This window comes from Lissotriton vulgaris, chromosome 12 (assembly GCF_964263255.1).
Source record: "Lissotriton vulgaris chromosome 12, aLisVul1.2, whole genome shotgun sequence".
NCBI classification, from domain to species: Eukaryota; Metazoa; Chordata; class Amphibia; order Caudata; family Salamandridae; genus Lissotriton; species Lissotriton vulgaris.
This window is the reverse complement of record NC_141700.1, coordinates 625,705,948-625,718,085: the sequence shown is the minus strand read 5'-3', so window position 1 is coordinate 625,718,085 and position 12,138 is coordinate 625,705,948. Positions and strand designations below refer to the sequence as shown.

General features: G+C 45.4%; 1 protein-coding gene across 2 annotated transcripts in view; it reads left to right on the top strand.

Moving 5' to 3' along the window:
* Positions 1-12,138, top strand: part of CDH1 (cadherin 1) — a 189,061-nt gene that overhangs the window by 107,369 nt on the left and 69,554 nt on the right. For both annotated transcript variants that reach the window (XM_086945773.1, XM_086945774.1), the window contains exons 8-9: positions 5,010-5,138; positions 6,905-7,090. In XM_086945773.1, coding sequence (XP_086801899.1) covers positions 5,010-5,138; positions 6,905-7,090 — 315 coding nt within the window. The remainder of the gene's footprint in view (positions 1-5,009; positions 5,139-6,904; positions 7,091-12,138) is intronic.

The following is a 12,138-nucleotide window of genomic DNA, read 5'->3' as shown; positions in this document are numbered from 1 at the left end:
GGGTCAGACCATGCCAGAAGGAAGCTGGACCTCTGTATGCCACTGCCATTAATGCATTTTCCTTCTGTCCCACCAGAGCACAAGATACACTTCCTTATTGTGTTGAGTCCAAGTCTGAGGCCTCTTTGTCTTGCATTTGTACATGCATGATGGAAACCTTTAAAAGAGATACTGGACTACTTAGTATCCCTGTAGCCCTTCATGACAAACCACATGGTGCTTCAGGGGTTAGTGCAAAAAGAGAATATTAACAGCTATGATCAGGAAAATGATCACCTTGTTTGTACCCCACCAAAAACTTGGGATATTTTTCCAACAGAGAAAGCTGCATTTTCAGGCGCTAGACGCCTCAAAACTGGCATCAGTTCAATTGCCGCAGATTCCTACCATAGTCGTCTATTATAAGATGTTTTGGGAGTTTGGACATCCCCCATAACTATTCATGGTGTTGAGCTGCATAGAAGAAAATATAGGCCCACATGCTATTTTACGGTCTCTTGCATAGATTCTGTAGTATCTGCATTTGAGTTAAAACTGGTTGGGCTTGAAACTTGGAAAGTGAGAACACTGCGGTCTTCTTCATGCTTATATTTCTTAGTACTATGTAGGAAAGTGCTCCTTTTTGACATGTCCCCCCCCCCCCCCCCCCAATTTTTGCCTGGTATATGATGTGATTTAGACGGGAAGTGCACAGAGTTCCTGCTTACCAGGTCCCCAGTGCCTGATCTTTTTTTCAAAACTGTACAGTTGTTTCTCTCCATTTTCAATACCTTGAGCACCCTCTGTAAGTCCCTAGTAAGTGGTATCCCTCGCACCTAGGGCCTGGGGTATTAAAGCGGGCCCCCAAATGCTGCAGCATGATTGTGCCACCCTAAGGGACCTCTCATTAAACACATGCAAGACTGCCACTGCTGGCTGCGTATTTTGGTGCAGACAAAGTGAAAACATGACATGTGACACATCCCAGTGTGCAATGTCCCCTTACAATGCATATAGCATTTGTAATTCACACCCTACAGTAGGCTTTACAGCCCAAAGGCAGGGTGCTTAATACATGTGAGGGCAAGAAACCGTCCGGTGTAAGCTGCGCTTTACAAGAATTTTTTACATTACATTACATTTTACATTACATTACCTACACAAGCAGATATGCCTCTGTGCCGGTCAGTTTCATTACTGCCATTACAAGAGAACCGAGAAGCCATTTTAGAACATGTGCTGGACACTGGTGAAAACGAGTCCCCAGCTACATGATGGCTTCATTGAAGATGGGGATCTCGTATTAATAAACCCACACTGATTCCAGTTTGGGGTTCATTAATCCAGGCACCCAGAGGGCACCTTAGAGGTGCTCCCTGAAAACCCACCAGCCTCTTGTATGTTGGCTGGTTGGTCTTTGCCAGCCTGCCACAAGATAGATTTCTGACCTTCCAGGGTGAGGATCTTTGCTCTCAGGAGGGTAGAAACAAAGCATGCATGGGAAGAGGGTGGTCACACCACCTCCCTCTGGATGACCTACTGATTAGCACTCATTGGTTGTCAAGCTTCAAAGAATCTCCTGCCTATTAAATGCAACTATAGCTGTCCTCTGAGGAGAGGAGGCTGACCCCCCCCCCCCCACCCTTTTAACCAGAGCCCTTTACCTGAACAGGCGGCATGCCCACCTCCCAGGCTAGTACCACCCCGAAGGTGGCTTAATCTGATGTCCTTGTGATTTTTTCAGAAGTGGCCATCTTTCTGATGGCACACTTAGGAACTCTGGGACAGTGTTGTGCCCCCTTACTACAGAAAGTGGCCCCAAGGGTGAATAGGCCATTGGCTACTATCCTACACTCCCTAACACCCCTAAATTCAGTTTTTAGGAGAGCCCTTGGCACCAGGAAATCAGATCCTGCCGACATGAAATACGAAGGACGTGGAGAGTCTCATCCTGCAAGAACTGACATGGCGCCAACCCTGCCGGTCAGTCTGTCCGACTTCAGAAGTAGCGGACCTGCTTCCCTGCAGGAAGCCAAAGACTACTATGAGGACTTGGTGATTGCAGAAATCCGACACCTGAAGACACCACTGCACCCGTCGCTCCAAGCCAGAGTTGAAGTGGGCCAACTGTGTCATCGTGCTCCCCCAACCCTCCAGAGACAGTCCACTGTGGTTCCTCTCCCAGTGAACTCACATGGTCTGCAGCCTCTGCTCGCATGCTCCCTCTACGCTCCCAGTAAGAAAAACTCAACGTCTAAAGACACCTGTGACCCCGTCGCCATGGAGATGTCCGTACGTCTCGAGCATTGTGAGGCCTGAGCCCGCCCCCCCCCCCCCCCCCCCCCCCCCCTGTTAGTTCAGCCCGACTGGCCTCCCAGTCTGAGCCTGCAGCCTCTTTGTATGAAGATCTATCCCTAACACTGGACACCCAACACTGTTTTGCACCCTTGCACCTGGCCACCCTAGTGCCGCTGGTGGTGATCTGCTGGTGCTGCCTTGAACCTTGCCCACCACTTACCTTAACCACATTGCTGCTGTGGTTATTTTTCTCCTGTGCTGGATCTTCCCATTTCCCATTGTTCATGACGAGCTGGGCTCGTCATCAGTGTTTGAGGAGGCTACACCATGACGAGCCCAGCTCGTCATCAGCCTCGAAGGGGTTAACTCCTGGAGTTTGGTCCCGTAAGCTGCTGTACTGTACCTAAATGCCGCACTGACTTTCCCTCCCATAGGATAACTTTGCAGCTTCTCAAAATTGCACTGTCAACTTTTTGAACTAAAAAGAATTTGTTTAAAAATGTACTTACCTGAACTAATTGCTTCTGGTGCCTAAACCTATATAAAGGAACATGTTACGTTCATTAGTGTGGATCTCCTTATTGATTCATTCCATCCATTTATTGACTATTTTATGTATTTGCAGATGTCTTGCACTCCTCTGTGATAAGCCTAAGGCTGTTCGACCACACTACCCACTAGAAAAGCACCTTGAGATTGCCCTAGAAAGCTCCAGTCCACTCATAAGGGAACCCATGCACTCTTTACACGATACATCTCATTTTGATATATCAAAGAAAGGCCCGGCTTCCTACATACTGCAATTCATGGCAAGCTGCTCCTTTTCAAAGGGACACATTAAGCATAGCACCAACATCCCGGCCTGTAGCGAGCACACGCACTATGTTCGTTAACCCTACCCAGGACAATTACTGCTGATCGCTATTCCTCAGGTCAGACTAGAGAGCTTTGCTAAGGTAGGCTTCTATACTGGGATTCCAGTTGGGGGAGTAACCAATTAGTAGAGTGACACTAAGTATGGTGGGCATAGATATTTAACAACAAGGGGTGGTGATGGACAGAGTTTCTGAATTAAGCAGAATACTCTCACCCAGTCAAGAGATCAGGGCTAGATCCAACACCGTTTTTTTTAGCTCACTGCACCATTCCAGCTCAGAACCTGGCCATATAGCCAGGTTCTGAGCTGGGATGGTGCAGTGAGCTAAATAACGGTGATGAATCAAGCTCTGATCTTTGGACTGGGTAAGAGTGGTCTGCTTAATTCAGACACTCTGTTCATCACCACCCCCTTTTCTGAATCGTTGGTGGGCATAGATGACACCTTGTGATACATAGTAAGTTTCTCTGTGGTACTATAGGTGATGTACACAAGTTAGTAACTGATTCTTAGTACGTGGTGTTGCTGTGGGCCGCCTCACCAGCACCCGCTGCAATACTGCCAAACCCGTAGAAAGACTGCCCAAAGGATTCCGACATGGAATTCAGGTCTGGCGGTCTGGATTTACTGTGCCCACTGTGGTGCCTTTCAAAGGCTCTCGTGTGAGCCTTAGAAAGGCCGTACGACTGCCGGAGTATGTTCCTGCATGGCATGAAATGCACCATGTTATGCAGTCCATGCTGTGAAGGAACTTGGAGCTGCACACATTGAGGGGGCACACATGTGACCCCTGCATGCATTCCCAGGCCCAGAGCCAACTAGGGACCCTGTAAGGGCCCCAGGAGTTGCTTCACCATCAATCTTTCCATGGTGGGATTACCGCCATGAAAATTATGGAGGTGAAAGCAACTCGTAATATGCTTGATGGGGCCACAGCGGTATCCTCAGCATATTGCTGCCCCAGACCGCTGCATCACCAGGGATTACCGGAGGCAGCAGTGGTCCTGTGGCGGTCCAACCGCCAGTACTGGAATATGTCACCAGTGGACTGCTCTAGTCTTAATAAGGCCCTATAGACGCAGGTCACTGTTGAATACTGTTGAAGACTTTGGTCAAATTGCTTTTACGTTTGAAGAGTTAACAAACCACAGAAAGTCAATCTGGATGCACTCTAGTAACTTCATTTGATAGGTTTTCTTCCCTGATCATATTGGTGAACCCAAATCTCAATGAAACCTGTAAAACTGAAGCAATTCTACCTTTACTGAATAAAAACACTAATATCCCAGAAATTAGTGCTGCTTGCATTGATGAGTAATAGAGGTATGTACCCAAGGTGCCGATAGATAGTTTTATGCGTCGACCTGAAAATAATTTGCCAGATTTGATTCTTCAGTCACATACTCTAGTGCTTCTGGTACAAAGCAAGTGACTTTGGGAACGAGATGTAAACCCAAATCATGAAATAGATTAACATAGTTGCAAAAGTTTACCTACCCCACTCGAACTACCCTTTACCTCTGACTGCTGGGTACCAGCCAAGTTACCGCCCTCCTCGCAGCACCCTGTAGCATAAGTAGAATCTACTGGAGGTCCTGCATATATGTTCTTCTCTGCAATGTCACAGCAATCTGCAAATGATTAAGAGAAGGGGCGTGAGGGAGGAAATTTTGTGAAATTTGTTTTTCAGTTACTTCTAGAGGTCTCATTAAATGTGCATGTTAAACGTGTGTTCCAATGAACGCTAGTATCACATTCACCATTCAATTTGATACCAAGCTTGTGCGATACTTGTGTATTACTTTGCTTTTTTTTAATTCTCAAATGACTTCTAAATCCACTCTTTATGTTTCAGAAATTCCCCAAGTACACATTGACTCTGACGGCCACTGACTCTCAAGAAATTGGAATGGTGACGACTGGCACTGCCGTGATCTTGGTTACAGACACGAATGATAATGCTCCTGTATTTGACCCAACAGTGGTGCGTCTGCCAACATGTTACAGATAATAGTGTTCAAAATATGTGTTGTGATGCAAAATAGTCAGCACTTCATGATGACAAATGTATTTTTGATGACCTGTTTGCATAGATTAATACACTTCACTTTGGCTGCTCCTGCAATTCTACAAGAGACCAATTCCATAGGTTTGGATGCGACGCCTGTGCAGTCATTCCTCTCTAACCCATGAACTTAGTAGGGTCCACTCAAATAGGCTTCCACTCCGTGTATAATCTTTGGTTTGTCATGACTCAATCAGCCCTCTTCTCATTAAAGAGGGCCTATTTGGGTTGAGCATCTTCCAGGAGGTTAAAGCAGTGGCTTCTTTATTTAATTGTTAGCTAGATTAACAGCTTTCTGATAGGACAGGAGAATGAGAAGCCTTAAAACTAACATCTAGTGATACAAAGCTAATTTGATACTCTAGGAAACCCTTGATCACCCTACCAGAGTTTCTCTGAAAGAGGGATCCGATTTGGCCAAGGTAAAATAGACTTCCTGCCTTTCACCAATTTGTCGGAGTCTGAGCCGGAGTCATTTACTGGTCAGTTGGTCATTTAATTTAAGGCGAGTGTGGTGACCAGAAAGCAGGTGACACTTATATTACATTAATATGAGCAGCATTATTACAATTTTCCAGTACAGTAGCACAATTGATGTTTCAGCTTTAGTCCTAGACTGTGTGCAACACCACAGTCACTCATAGCAGTAAAATACAATGCTATTTCAATGAAGCCAAGCTCAATTGAGCAGGGAAATTCTGGCAACGTTTTCCTGCTGAATTGCTCTAAAAGTGGTACTTCAGACAGGGGTAAAATTAAATATGGGAAGGAGTACAGTTGCAGGGGTTTGGCTGATATTTGTGAGGAGCTTCACTGTTGGGAATAGATGGACACATGGAAATAATCTGCTGCGTATAAGAGCATGTAATTGTATGAAATTTGCAATAAATTGCAGGCCTAACCGAGAGGTAGACGTGCCCACCACATATTTTGACTATTATCTTCCCACCTCCGGCTCATTTCAGCTCCTCCATTTTGTGCTGCTTTTAACACTGTGGAATTAAAATGAGCTAAATGTCACATTGGTCCCATGGCAGTGCCATGCACGCAGCCATTCGAATATGCCACTGTGAAGCCTCTACTGCATATGTACAGCATTTTTGTTGTGATGTCCGCTTCTGCCTTCATCTTTAAAGTCTTAAAAAACATCATAACCCTGATGGTTAATGAATTTACCAGTGATTTGGTGACCTTGAATCTGATCTTTTTTACGTACAAGCAGGTGTCACCCTGGAGTAGAGTTAAGGTGCATTGGTGGCAAGGTATGTGGGAGGCTGCTTGATCTGGTTCGAGTACCTAGAGATTCAATGTGTAGCGGGCAGTCTGCCACATTAATAGATTAACATTCGGTCCTCTACCTACATGTATGCGGACTGGTCCTCCATATATTGTGCTCTTACATTATCTTCCTTTCTCTGGCTCCCTCACTTTTTCATTCGATCTCTTCCTATTTTATTGTTGCAGTAGTTGTGTACATTGATCCAGCTATTTTATATTTATACCCGCTACGTGATTAGCTGACCACTAGTCTACCTGAATGGACGTTCATTATTATTATATACACATTGTTTTTGTAGTGCCTATAGAGAGAGAAACTGCAGGTTCTTGAACCTTACAAATACCTGCATTCTTGAGATAGCGTTGCAATAATATGAAATCACATTATTTGCCTTCCTGTCTTGCAGTACACTGCTGAGGTGCCAGAAAACGAGGTGGGATATCTGTGTCATAGACTTACTGTGACTGACAGCGATACAAAAAACTCCAAAGCTTGGGATGCAGTGTACAAAATCATAAAAGGCAACGAGGGTGGCAACTTTGCAGTTGAAACAGATCCAGAGACGAACGAAGGAATCTTGAAAACAGTCAAGGTAAGGCAAAAAGCGCGTGTCTCACGGTGTAGATTCTTCATGTGTCGTTGGGAAGGTTTGTCCTTAACCAGTTTGCAATGTCATGACAATCAACGCATGAAAGCAAGTGTCTGCACCTGCATAATCATGACTTCTCGTAATCTAGGCCTCCATCCTTTAGTAGCCATTTCCTTGTCGATAAATCTGGCACACAGACTCAGGATATTTGCAGCAACCTTATGGGAGATGTATGTGAAGCAGTCACAACACTTGGGTGTGAGGAGAGGCTATGATGGTGGGCTGGGGAGGAGTGATTAAAGGAGGAGTACTTTACTTATAGAAGCGCTGCAAAAGTTATGCGGTGCTACGATCCCCAGCTGACTTAAGTAGGTGCAAGAAGCTCATCTGTCCTTGTGGTTCCTTTACTCCCAGACCCGTTTGGTTCCACAAACAAAAGAGAAGAAAACTAAGTTATAAAATTCAAAGAAATGGATTGGGCAAAACCCCTACCCTGGCATAGGACACTAATCTTGGAATACTACATCTGCCATACATATCTACTAAGGAAACTATGTTAAAGTATGCGAATGCCATCTGGCATGATTCACAGGCAATTAGATATGAGAATCTGGTGGTGGTATTTCTTGGCATCGAATCGTATGTTCTACTAGGATTTCCTTTCCCACCTGGTCCTGAGTTAGCATTTCTTCTGAGGTGACTGTGTCCTTGAATGTAGTCTAATGGTGATGTTTGTTTCTGTGGTGGATGTTACTTTTTAGACCTGCTTCTAGACCAGGGGTCTCCAACCTTTTGTGTAGTGAGAGCTACTTCTGGTCCGTGAAAATCGTCGTGAGCTACTAAACCCCAAGCAACTCGCACATTTTTCCGAGAGACCCCCCCACGCCAATTCTAATAGCTAAAAAGTGGGTCACATTTGCAAATTAAGTTTTATTTTAAACTGTAATGCAAATACATGTTGTATAGGAGGTGATTTTCAAGGTATGGAAGACTTATCTATTTGGGCTTGCAGCATGCAATATTTGGTAGTATCAGAAAAATTAACAATAAAAACCAGCCCACCAGCCAATGAAATCAGCCCACAAATAGCCAAAAAAACAAAGACAATCATTGGCACAGCCCACCAGCGAATAAAATCGGCCCACAAACAGACCAAAAACAACCAATGCAATGATCTGTCAGGCCAGCCCTTTGGGTAGGGGGCCTGGTTCACCTGTAGGGCATTCCCACCATACTGACTTCGAGTGTAGTCCTATCAAATGGCGTCCCTCCCACATGTACATATGCCACATGTACATATGTTTTAATAGTCAATAATGTTGCACATTTAACAATTGTGGTCATTTAAAAAGTGCACATTACAAACAGACATACTTTTCTGGCTCATGGCAGTGTTGTCAGGGCATCATTGGTGAGGACAAGTTTATGTTTAAAAACTACAGTTTTTACCCAATCATGTCAACTCTGTGCTATAACCCACTGTAAATACAATCTTACCTGCTTCTCATCAAATCAGGGCTTCAGGAGCAGTCATGCTCCTTTAAGCACTCTTATCAAGACACTCCGGAATGGATGTTTACAGACTTTTTGAAATGAATATCTATCAGTGTGTGCCTGGTACCATAACTTCAATGCTCTTTTCAAGCGGCACACTGAAAAAATTGCTTTTTAATATGCTTTCTTGAAGATGTGGCCTGGCGTATTATGAGAACTGTCACAGTACTCAACGAGGTACATTCAATGAGGTGCCATCACGGGGACTGTTTTAAGGAGAGAGTTTAGAACCCTGTGTGGTAGAGTTTTATTAGATGGAGATCCTGCTAAATATACTCTCTGAGAGCCCCTGTATACAAAGTGCACATGCAGCAGGCCTCTTCCAGCTTCAGGAACAGCGGTTCTGTGTGTCCCAATGCACCCAGGGCCTCTGCCTCACTTCACAGATCACTGACTGTAGGCCTGCCTCCTTTTACCCGGCGGACACAGAAGAGGCCTCCACCTGGCTGGGAGCCCGCAATAATGATGTGAAGTGCTGAATTGGTGTTGCGCTGTGATAATTGCAGCATCTGGAGTGGAATAAGATGGCATGGGAGCTAGAGAGAAGTTTTCCCTCGCGTGGTACAGCAGCACTAAGAGAGGTAACAGTTAACAAAACCAGGGCACGACTGAGGTGTTTATTAGGCAAGTACACAGATGTACCCATAGAGGATATCTTTGCCTCATTCTCTGCATTTCTATCACACTTTTATAGGCTGGCTTCAGATTCTAGACCCGATTATGAAACGGGTAACACGGGTTTGGAACTGGATGAGGAAGTCACAATAAGGGTCAGGACAGTGGCGGAGTGAGAGTGTGAACTTCGAGGCACACTCATGTCAGGAATGGGCTAGAACTGCTGATCGCCTGCGCTGGATTGAATTCCTGACAGTGCTGATGTTAGGTCTTGTAATTGTTTGGCCTTTTCGATATACACAAAACATAATTATTTTTCCATGAAGAATGTGCCTGTTTATGTTATAAATTACTGGCTGTTAGTCATTTCCATGGATGAAAAATGGCATGCGCCCTGCACAAAACAGAGTGGCTCCATTGGGCGCCTGACACCCCCAGATGAAGTGCATTTCTGACTCTCAGCCTGTTTACACTTCTGGTCAGAAACTGTCAGCCATGTCATATCTTTGAAAACCACCCACTTGTCAAGCCTCCTTCTTTTGTAACGTTGTGTTGCGGGGGTGTGGGTTCACGACGTATGCATGTTCTGTTTTATGAATTGCTTCTATTTCATTGAGTGGTACCAGAAAAGCCATGGTATTTTAGCAGCGGGTTTGTACTCATTACCTATCTTTTTAAGTATATTTAAACTGATGATTGTGTTGTGAGGTATCGTGAGTGATGCACCGCAGGATGGCTTTAGTCATTGACAAAAGCCGAAGTATGCCACGTCTGACTAAAAGCATTTATTGAGCATTGTTGAAAAAAGATTACTTTTACCAGCTCAATTGTTGCAGGGCCGGGCCGCAGCGTGTGCTCCCACGGCTTGCCTGCTGCTCTGATGAAATATATGGTGGCAGGCTGTACTGCTAAACTCGGCAGATGGTGCGGGTCCCGGCAGTTCTATACTGCTTGTGTGACCTGGAAACCAGCTGCTCTGTCCTGCAATACCTACTTCAGCTCCGCACTAGCACCTTTCGTGCTCGTGAGTGAAACAATTAAAAACGCTGTGGCCAGTGAGGCGCATAGCCGGGACACTGATCACGTAGAAGAGAAACGTCATCCTCTTCTCCCAACCCGCCCCAGCTAAGCTCTAACAGCCAATCTGAGCTGGCGGTTTGGGTGAGTGCGGGCAACGCAGCTTAAAAAAAGGGCTAAACAGCCCAAACAACACTAAAGGGCTACTAAATTTAGCAGCAAGTGTCACGAGCTACTAACAGGGTCTCGGCGAGCTACCGGTAGCTCGCGATCGACCGGTTGGAGACCCCGGTTCTAGACTATGAACGTATTATCCAAAAACTCATGCAAAAGGTCTGTAAAGATCGCATTGTGACTAGCTTCAATGCACTGGAGAGTGACACATTTTACTAAGATTAACTAAACCAGTTTAACAGAATCTAGCAACTGCCATGGATGTCACTGCGTACAATCACAGCATCCCACAATGCACATTAATTTAATGCTGACCGAGCCTCCAACTCAATCCCTGAGGTGCAAGGAAATCTGCCAGTGGAGCAACATTGTTACTTGTATACTAGCTTAACAAGCATTTGCAATGCAATAAGTCTCGCATTAGGAAAGTTTGAGGTATTGGTATTGTAAATGCCAATTTTTTTATTTGTGTTGGTTTTGAAAATAGCTTAATTATTAGCTTTGTCATTTACAATGCCAATACTTATAACTTTCGCAAATGTGACACCTATAGAATTTGTAATGCAATACGTGTTGTATTTAGTGACTTACATGTATTGCTATTACAAATAACTGGCTTTTATTTTTTTTAAAATAATTAATACTTAAATAAAAGTTATTGTAATTTATAATGGCAATAGCTTAAACTTTTGTAAATAACTTTTGTGAAGATGATCAGTGTATTTTATTGTGACAAATACAAGAACAGAAGTGAAATATTAACATCTTTTTGTGACATTTGTTATAAAGCTTGAAACATTGAGAGAACATATTTGAACCAGTGATGCTTGTGGTGGTGCTGAGTGATGCTTGTGGTGGTGCTGAGTGATGCTTGTGGTGGTGCTGAGTGATGCTTGTGGTGGCGCTGAGTGATGCTTGTGGTGGCGCTGGGTGATGCTTGTGGTGGCGCTGGGTGATGCTTGTGGTGGCGCTGGGTGATGCTTGTGGTGGCGCTGGGTGATGCTTGTGGTGGCGCTGGGTGATGCTTGTGGTGGCGCTGGGTGATGCTTGTGGTGGCGCTGGGTGATGCTTGTGGTGGCGCTGGGTGATGCTTGTGGTGGCGCTGGGTGATGCTTGTGGTGGCGCTGAGTGATGCTTGTGGTGGCGCTGAGTGATGCTTGTGGTGGCGCTGAGTGATGCTTGTGGTGGCGCTGAGTGATGCTTGTGGTGGCGCTGAGTGATGCTTGTGGTGGTGCTGAGTGATGCTTGTGGTGGTGCTGAGTGATGCTTGTGGTGGTGCTGAGTGATGCTTGTGGTGGCGCTGAGTGATGCTTGTGGTGGCGCTGAGTGATGCTTGTGGTGGCGCTGGGTGATGCTTGTGGTGGCGCTGGGTGATGCTTGTGGTGGCGCTGGGTGATGCTTGTGGTGGCGCTGGGTGATGCTTGTGGTGGCGCCAAAATCCTCCATTTTCCGAGCACTGCGTCTCGTGATACCTGTTGCGAACAGCTACGGTTTTATGGGGCTCGCAATGAACTAATGGAGCACACGAACAAGCGGGCGTCGGAAAAGTAAGAAAGGTCTGCATTCATCGGCCGAGTTCCCATTCCCCAAACATCTGCAGATTTCACAAGGCAGTGCAGTAAAACGCAAAAGATGCTGGTGTGAGCAAACCGTACTTCAAATGCAGATCTGTGACTTCACCCGCACTCCCT